This window comes from Lygodium microphyllum, chromosome 9, assembly GCF_053477565.2.
Source record: "Lygodium microphyllum isolate KBCC chromosome 9, Lygodium_microphyllum_v1.1.10, whole genome shotgun sequence".
NCBI lineage: Eukaryota > Viridiplantae > Streptophyta > Polypodiopsida > Schizaeales > Lygodiaceae > Lygodium > Lygodium microphyllum.
Genome location: NC_141143.1, coordinates 80,994,740 through 81,004,297, shown reverse-complemented (window position 1 = coordinate 81,004,297; position 9,558 = coordinate 80,994,740). Strand labels below are relative to the sequence as shown.

The window sequence follows — 9,558 nt, the reverse complement described above, 5'->3', positions numbered from 1 at the left end:
TCCTCCAAAGCAAGGCTTTTTTGGCAAGTTACCAGATTTTCCTGATCTCTTCTCATCTTTTTCAATCATCACTTGATGCTTGTGTAGCCTAATTTCTGATAGCACTCACTCCACATTCCTACACATTGCAATGGCTTATTTTTCTGGTTGCATTCTATAAGCAAAGCAAATGTATTCATATACAAGTTTCTCCATGATTCTGACAAAAGCATGCAATGAACAAATGTGAATACGATCCAAGGGAATGTTGAAGATGGGCTTCCAAGTGGGATCTTCTCAATTGCGCGTCGATGCAGCACTTGTCACCTTTTGCCAGTTCTTCTTTCCATCCTTTCCTTCCACCCTCTCTGTCAAGCAATATAGGCATGGATTCTTTGTATTTGTACCATTGGAGATTCCACACATGCATTTTAAAGTTTTCAAGTCTCCTGCAAGATGCCATTCAACCAAGTATTGACCATACCTTGCAATCGAGAGCATCTCACCATGTTCCTGATTATCAATGATGCTTGGAATGCTTGTGTGCATAAAGAATAGCTGTAACACCTCAAATGTTTCCTTAGGAACTTCAAATGCAGTGAGCCACCACACATGGTGCTCAGATTGAACACTAAAGTTCCCTAGGTTGTTCTTGTCGAATTGTAAAGCTCTATTCATCAGAGCTACACTAACTCTTTCGAGCTTTACTCCTTTGATGACCTCACTTTCATCTAATGTTATAACAAAGTGCAATTTACCATTACATTCCTCAACAGACATATTGTAGTACATTACCATTGCCGACTACACCTTGTTCAAATCTAAATAGTAATTATAGAGTTCAGTGAACTTCACCTCATATGCATTTTTTTATCCAAACCTTTAGTGTTTCCACGTATTGAACATGCATGGGATCTCCTATCAACTCCAAAACCTTTGTATTAAGTTACCATCATGCCTCTATTAACTTTGAAGGTTGAGGAAGAGGCACGATTCTATTTCTCTTCAGCACATGAACAAACCCAACCTTCACATCTTTGAATATCTTTGAGTGAGTCGTTGTGCTAATGCCGGCCCTGTCACAAATAGATTGTGCATCCACAGCTGAGAACTCATTTGACACATCTTTTAATGTGCACTCAATCACCTTTTCCTTCACAACCTACGATTGCTCAAGGCGTTTTCCTGTGTACTTGCCTTCATCAATCTATTAATACACGATCCAACCTCACCCTCACCTAGGTTCTCTTTTTGAGCTACCTTACATGCTTTGATACGTCGCTTCCATTGGCCACTATTCACAATTAACTCATTGATTGGCTTTTTCTTTCGATTGCGCTCCTGTGTTAGCTTGATGTTGATCTTTCTCAAGTCTTCCAATTGTGCCTTTGCCTCCTCATATGAGATACAAATGTCATGGATAGTGTCCTGCATTGAAATAATTTGATTATTTTGTTGAATTACAGTGTCATTTAGTTGTACCACTTGTCCTATGAGCTGTTGTATATGAAATTGTTGTGCAGCGATCACATCATGGCAATTTTTTATGGTTGCTTGGCAAGTTGTAAATACTTTGAACGCCTGATCATTGAGCCGCCTAGTATAACCAAGTAACCCATTTTCACCCTCGCACACATACTTCAGCAAATTTGTGATTCCTAAGAAAGTTGGAGGTCTATTGTTTAAGAGGTCAATTGGGTAGATTCCCCCATCAACCCACAAATCCACATGTTTCAATCCCATTTGCATGTAACTCTGCAAAACCTGAGGGTTGACACTGGTACGCTAGGTTCTTTTGAATAATGGGGCATATTCAATCTCTACCTCAATATGTAGCTCCTTCTTGCCTGTATTCATTTTACTATTAATAGAAATGGGGAGCCTACTTGGTTGTCACAAGAGCTAGATTGGAGATGCACAGAGAGGCACACAAAGGTGCCAAGGGAAAGGAGGGTGTAAGTAATTCACTCTGTTAATGAAGGTTGCATAAACACAGAGAAGAGGTCACAATAGAGCCATGAGAGAGTATAGATATGGGGAGAAATAGCTCAGAGGGTAGGGATGTCCAAGACTTTTCATATTTTAGATATTTCTATTTTGACTCCAAAAACATCTCCAAAAAACATAAAATTTGACCATAACTAACTCTTTTTTTAATATAAAATTTGATTGAAAAAGGCTTCTTGAATGAGGAGAGAGAAGGAATGTGAGTATATCTTTGTAGATAATATAAAAAAGGAAAAACAAGATTGCAAAAGTGGAGAGAGAGGAGGATTATTTTACTATTCTTCTCTCCTCTTTTACTTATTTTAAGGAGGAGAGAGGGGGGGCTAAAAGGCCCATTTGTGAGTTCATTTTTTTCCTAATGCAAGCATTCATATAAGCTACCACACACACAGACACACGTGTGGGTTTTTTGCGCCTGAATACTACTCAGCGAATATAAAAAGTTTAGGATGAAACCAAGCAATCAAATTTTCAAACTAACAGTTCAAACTGAATGGCGAACGAAAAGACACACATGACGAAAAATAAATTCCTAATGAGGTTGATTGATGAGTTTAAATTCTTGGTGAAAAACTCTGCCCTCAAGTTTGCAATGGTGGACGTGCAGCGTCGTGACAGTGTTGAGAGATGATACAACACTATAGATTTTGGTACTTCACTTCCCATCTCTCTATGAGATCCTATATGGGATAGGTATGCAACATGAAAGTTGGGTCTCACTTGCAAGAAAAATTTGTAGAGGGCCAAGGCAAAGTGTCAATTGCTAAAAGGAATGTAAAGAAGTGAGAAGCTAAGGGTATTTAGGTGATAGTGGTGGAAGAGAGCACCATATTTTGGCAAGGATGTTGCCAAAGAGCAGACTTTGATAGAGGTAGAGCACTTGCAAGCCCTTCTTGAGCTTCTCGTTGTGCTTCCAAATGGCATTGTTCATGGTCGTCTTCTTCATCTTCACTTTCTCGGCCATCTCCTCCTACTTACACTTATCTACCTACATTGAAGGCATTTCAGTGGCATTCATCTCGATTATGCTCTTCACTTTTACTTTTCTCGGTCTTCTCTAGCTATTTGCACTTCTTTACAAGCGCATCAAAAGGTCGATTTTTTTAGTTAACATGCTCTTGCACTACATGGCCTTCATATATCCACCTAATTGTTGGAAATGTATGTTTCCTGATTTTCTATTTCCATCTTCTCCATTCTTGATACCTCTTTCATACAAAGATGTCCGATTCGCACAAAGAGAGAGAGAGAGAGAGAATGTGCATGCATGATGAAAAAAGTATTCGTGTTAAGAGATTCGGTTTTTCCTTTCTCTATCTCATTTTCTATGAGATCTAATCATGCACATTTACCACATCCCTTCCCACTTGACAGGTCGATGTACAACCTTTGATTAAGGCAAACAAATAAGCGATCTGGCCTGACCTTTCTTTTTATAGACGCCTACCCCCTCCCCCTTTCAACCTCATGAAGTTTGTTATGCTTATGGGATGTTTGTGGGAGCCTTCACAAGTTTCATATTCGTGGGAGCCCTCATATTCCTAATTAGTGACATGTGGCGATCAGGAGTCCATTCATTGGGAGGCTTGGAGTGGACACATGGCCCCCCTCCCCTCAAACCTTTCTTTAATAATAGTAAAAGATTTGTTTTTGAGAAACAATGAGAAATGGCCATAAGGTTTTTTGTAGACATAGTTTAGGCTTGATTGTGTTAATATTGGTCTTCTACTCCCAATATATCAATGAGTGCCACATCCCCATATATTGTATTTTTTTGCTTTCAATATTGTATCAATCTAAGTTGCCAAAACTTTGAAAGTTCGAATTATGTTTCTTATATCAATGTTCCATGAACTATCTTGCCATATAAAACATGCTTTTGAACCTTAGCATAAAACACCAAAAAAACATTATCACAAAGCGTTGAAAGAATTTAGGGATCAAGCACCTAATATATGCATTAGATATTAGATATATCTACAATGTGAACACCCACATACACAAACACACACACGAAAACGTGAAAACGTGCCACACAACGCAAGTGGACATGCACCCACGGATGAGTGTGCAGACACAATATAGTTACTTATTTATTTCATAGATACTATATGTGGAGTAACATTTGTGACGGCTTGTTAACATTGACCGGCGTAACACAAGCGTTGTATAATATGCCTTAGCGATCGATAGCCGCCCCGAAGAGTACTTGGCAAAGCCGTCTACTGGCAGAAATGGTTTTTTCCTACTCGGAACGCGATGCTTAAGCGCCCAATATGAAATACTAGTGAGAGGAAGAGATCAGCAAGTCCACTTCACTATCGATAGCGGCAGCAGTAACGACGATAAAGGCGGCGGCAGCAATCTAACCCAGGTGGATGGGCTTACGTGGGACTGGAGCTATAGTAACAGCATTCATCAAAAGCTGGTGGATGAGCATGAGAGGTTGGAGCATGAACGGGAAAAGGGTTAAGAAGGGCAGTAAGTCCCTGAATCACAAAGGAAGCGCACTAAGCAAATATGAAAGTGAGCTAACGATTGTAATTCTGGGGGAAATGGGAGCTGCGGGGAGTGTGAATCAGACGGGCGGGCGGTTGTGCGGAAGTGGTTATAATCATGCCGAATTACTCATGGCAATGGCAAGCTTGTATTTAGGGTGGCAAGGGCATCCCGAGGATATTTGTACGAGAGAGGGCGATCCGTTGGAGCGGTGAATTAGACGTGGGGTGACGAAGGAGAAAGGCGATGGCCACTAGCTACTAATTATAACTGCAGCGCCCCCTCCCAAGCAGGCCGAGCTAAAGCGATGATGGCAGTTTTGGTTTGTGGCCGCTAGCTGGGGTATTATGTTTCTTCTTCTCAATAATAAGATCGATAGGGAGACACCAAGAAGTCGGGCTGTTCGTAAAAAAGGAAGAAGAAGGGCACAAAGTTGTGTGAGTTGCAGGACTCGTTAGAGGCCTAATAAGGTGCTTTGAAAGAGAGGGAGCTAAAGACGCGCCAACTCACTTTGGCAAGGATTATAAGAGGATCATCTTCTATCAAAGGTTTTGGGACGGTACATTAGAGGGAGTCTCCCAATGTCTTCAAAACCTGTACAAGGAATTGGGTCCATGAAGTGAAGCATAAAGGCCATATCTTTAGCTTTGTGAGATAAAAAGGGTGGTTCATGGCTAACTAGACGCCCCCCAAAGCATGGATCGAGGCTCCATGAACCTCAATAGCAAGGATTGGTCAACAATTGGTGCCACTTTTGTAACAAATGCATAGGCTAAGGCTATTTACATACAAGACTTCATCTCATAAAGGTTGACGCGGCTACATTTGAGTGTTTGAATATGTTTCTCTCTTTACTATAGTAGTCGATTGTGTGGAATTGATGTGCTCAAGATAAACACATAAGATGTTCGACTTTTGAAAAATGCATATATTTGTGATTTTCGTACATTAGAACAACAAATGCATATGAAGAAAAATTTGGTGAATAGTTTGAGAATATGTGCTTGTGGGTTTCTTAGGCCTTCTTGACTCTTTGTTTCATAGTGGATATCCTAAATAAGGTTCTTATTAAAAGAGCTAACTAGAGAGAGGAAAGGCTTCTTTTGGGTGAAAGCATAAGGGTGATCATCATGATTTAATCTCTTTAGAAGTAGCCTTAAATGATGTCATACATGCAAGTTCTTTGAATTGCCAAGACAATTCTCACTAATGGAGCTTGCTTGGATTCAACATCAATTTTGTGTGTGTGTGTGTGTGTGTGTGTGTGTGTGTGTGTGTGTGTGTGTGTGTGTGTGTGTGTGTGTGTGTGTGTGGACATTCTTTATGATTTACCATGGAGCAACAAGTCTTGGAAATTGGAAAATTGAAAGAGAAGGAAGGAGCTAAGTACAAATTCCATCACTAAGATGGGCTCTAAACTCTAAACAAAGTGGAGGAGAACTGTTGTGCTAAGCCAAGATTCATTTGCTATTACTTAGAGTTTTCTTGTAGTTAATGCTTGTGGATTTGAAATTGAGACCAAGTAAACAACTTCTTTGAGCTTTATGTTTTGACATTACACATTGTGAAGCATAGGATTCTTGTTGAGGCACAAGATGATAATTAGATGAGGTTGCAAGGGTTCATGCATTTCTCTTTATAAGGAGAAATCCTTACATCATGTGAAGTTGAAGTTGAATTGTGGTTGGAGCTTTGAGTGTTTCAAAAGGGGGAGAGTTAGAGAGCTCTCGGTCTTGAAAAGTACAAGAGTACAAGTTTGAGGAGAGTTTAAGAGTTAATGTTTGTGGCTTCTGATTACTGTTGTAGAGGACCTAGATAACTTTAATGTGAGCAACCCAAACATAAAAGAGGTGCAATTACTAGAGAGATATTAGTGAGTGAAAGACATAGACACAAGTATAGATTGATAAGAGAATCTTATATTGGACGTTGGATAGTTGTTTTCATTTGGTTGTTCAGGTTTGCTTCTAGAAATAATCAGGATTGAAGTATTTGAGTACAAGTCAAATAAACCGTAGCATAAGGTCACTAAATCCTACCAACACTCCTTAGCATCTTTCATCGTGCATGAAAAGTGAGGGGTTTCCTTTATCACCTAACTATGTATCAACGAATATAATAGCATTGTATACATTAGATTAACATGTGTTATACTCATGAGCATGGCTATATAACATTATATAACTATGTTATATAACTTTATATGATTACATACATATGTACACACATATATATAGTTTTAATATATAATATTTATGCAATATATATGGTAATTACATAATATTAAATTAACATGTATTATATGAATAAGTATATTACATATTGACATTATACATATTTATAATTCTATATAACATTATATAATTATGTGTGTATGTTTAATTAGTTATATATGTTATATGATTATAACCTTATATGTACACACACGTGTTAGAGAGAGAGAGAGAGAGAGAGAGAGAGAGAGAGGTGTTGCGAGCACACAAGTGGGTAGGAGTGAGTGTGGTAGTGGATGATTTTGAGCAGTGGAAGAACCCGGGCAGGCAAGTATTTTCCATGAGTTGGTAGGACAATTTTGGGGAGGCTAGGTGTTTTTTGCACGGAGCACGTTCGCCGTTCTATGAGGAGACATGGCCCCACCCCAAAAAAAAAGCTTCTCTTAATATAAAGAAAAGACATTTAGGGTGTCGTAAATATATGTTTTAAATGCACAAAACCAAGGGTGCTTGCAAGTGAAAAATGGTTGCCACATTGCAAGCCATTGCACTTCTATAAGGTTGGCATAACCGTCCTTGTTTTAATGAAACATAACCCTTTGGGACAAGCTCGACATGAAGCTCGTATGAAAGTGCTCTAGGTAAGTATTATTTGTGGATCTTGAAAAGTCGATATTGAAGGCATGTCTAGCCTCTAGGTAGGTGTCTGAGAGAAAGATGACAAGGGTGGAGGAAAAGCCAATGGTCGAGCAGAACGGACGAGAAATGAGCCAATGGGTGTAAAGGAGCCCTTATCCAAGAAAAATGATATGGCGATAAGAAAAGTAATACATTCATACTTCCTACTGTCAGCCCAAGCTGAGGAAGCAGAAAGGGTGCAAGTGAAGAAGAGGAAGAAGTAGGAGCACAGATAGAGAGAGAGAGAGAGAGAGGTGATCAAGGTCATTCCCGCCATGGCTGCCGCCACATCAACCTCCGCTGCCTTCTCCCTGGCGTCCTCGCGCTCGGCTTCGGTGACCGGCAGCTCCCCTCTGCCGTCCTCTGCGTCGAGCTCCAGCGGCCACAGCACCTCTATCCGGGCGCCATTCTTGATCAAGTCCCTTGCATGCCGCGCGCACAAAGCATCGGAGCCCGAGGTGGTCTCCACCGTGCCTATGTCGAGGCGTGCAGCCTTCTCTCTCCTGGCGGCTGTCGTCGCCGTCTCCTCTCGCGTCTCCCCTGCTGAAGCCGCCTACGGCGAAGCAGGTGAAGCTTATTTGTGTATTGCTCTTTTTTAATCTATCAGCCCTTTGAAAACTGCTCAAACTAGCCACCATACCAGGCCAGAGAATGCGGAAAGTGCCATTATTTGGCGATTTAGAACTCTCAATCTGCCTCCCTTCTTTGACAATGGAATGCTAAAATCCTTTACTGTTTCGTCTTTAAGAATCTTTAGCGTGTTTCCTTTTCTCCGTCTCGACACTCCCAAAGATTGTACGACTTCGAGATTTGACAGGGATATAGTTAGGATAAATTATGCAGATGTGGTGCTGTAGTTCAACGGCGTGCTTCGCCTAGCAGTGATCTGCTCTAAAGCTTTACATGTTTTCCTTGCGGCAGCGAACATTTTTGGCGCTCCAAAGAAAGACACCGGCTTTGTGCCCGTCGCTGGTGATGGCTTCTCTCTCAACATTCCATCCAAATGGAATCCGAGCAAGGAGCAGGAATTTCCTGGGACTGTACTGAGATATGAAGACAACTTCGATGCTAACAGCAATGTGACTGTTATGGTGCTGCCTGCAGACAAGACTTCTATCAAGGACTATGGAAGTCCTGAGAAGTTTCTCGAATCCGTAAGGAACACTGAATCTCGTCATCTCTTCCCCCTGCACTGGTAGATTCTTTAACTGACCCGTCTGATTTGGTGCAGGTATCCTATTTGCTGGGAAAGCAAGCTTATGCGGGCAAGACTCAATCCGAGGTGAGTATGCCAAGATGATATAAATCTTTCTCTGAAAGCTTGTTTCTGCACCATAACAATATAAGGGTATGAATCGGTTTGTCAAGTCGGCTTAAGCTTTCTCCTGGTGCAGGGCGGGTTCGATCCAAATGCTGTGGCTACCGCTGCCATTTTGGAATCATCGACGCCTTCGATAAATGGAAAGGATTACTACAGTATTTCTGTACTTACAAGGACTGCTGACGGTGATGAAGGTGGGAAGCATCAACTCATTGTAGGAACCGTGTCCGGCGGCAAGCTATACCTCTTGAAGGCACAAGCAGGCGACAAGAGATGGTTCAAGGGTGCCAAAAAGTTTGTGGAGGGAGCTGCCAATTCTTTCAGTGTGGCCTAAGCAGATGTCACCCACGCTTCAACCTGAGCATAGTCATCTTGTAATCATGGCTGTATGTTCGTTGTACATTCAGCACTCATAAAGACATATGCATTTCTTGAGTTCGCCGCCCCATGATGTCCCCACATCTGTTTTAAAAGCCGAGACAAAAAGATAATTCTTAAAGACTATCCCACCAATGCCTGTCTGTTCAGAGTTCTTGCTTGAGAATGTAGTTATCGAGACTCGAGAGTTTGAAATCCAACTCAGTTAAGGTACTCAATGAACAACATTCTTTACCTCCGACGTTCACTTCAAACCATCACGAAACGAGGTCTCAGGTAGGAATTGGAAATTGTGGTTGCCGTTTAGTAGCCTCACGTGCAAATGCCTTTAACCTTTCAATCCTGGGGACAGAAGAGGCGGAGACTATGTTTTGCCCGGCAGTTTCAGAACTTCCCCCAAACGCCCCGTTGAATGACAACACTAAGGTTGAACTCTCACAGACTGGTCGTCAGTCTACCTGCTTTAACTCGCACAAGTAGGCG

General features: G+C 41.2%; 1 protein-coding gene across 1 annotated transcript; it reads left to right on the top strand.

Annotated features, from left to right (window-relative positions):
* The first annotated feature begins 7,534 nt into the window (after positions 1–7,534).
* Positions 7,535–9,132, top strand: LOC148031236 (oxygen-evolving enhancer protein 2, chloroplastic-like). Its single transcript, XM_087684761.1, has 4 exons — positions 7,535–7,943; positions 8,298–8,530; positions 8,608–8,658; positions 8,771–9,132. Exons 1-4 carry the CDS (start codon positions 7,652–7,654, stop codon positions 9,029–9,031), a joined length of 837 nt encoding a protein of 278 aa, XP_087540887.1. The 5' UTR covers positions 7,535–7,651; the 3' UTR covers positions 9,032–9,132.
* Positions 9,133–9,558: the final 426 nt, after the last annotated feature.

What these genes read in the sequence shown, in the direction of transcription:
- LOC148031236 (XM_087684761.1), top strand. Translation starts at nt 7,652, where the DNA reads ATGGCTGCCGCCACATCAACCTCCGCTGCCTTCTCCCTGGCGTCCTCG. An exon ending in AGCCGCCTACGGCGAAGCAG is followed by an intron (nt 7,944 to 8,297) that starts GTGAAGCTTATT and finishes TCCTTGCGGCAG; the next exon opens with CGAACATTTTTGGCGCTCCA. An exon ending in CTGAGAAGTTTCTCGAATCC is followed by an intron (nt 8,531 to 8,607) that starts GTAAGGAACACT and finishes GATTTGGTGCAG; the next exon opens with GTATCCTATTTGCTGGGAAA.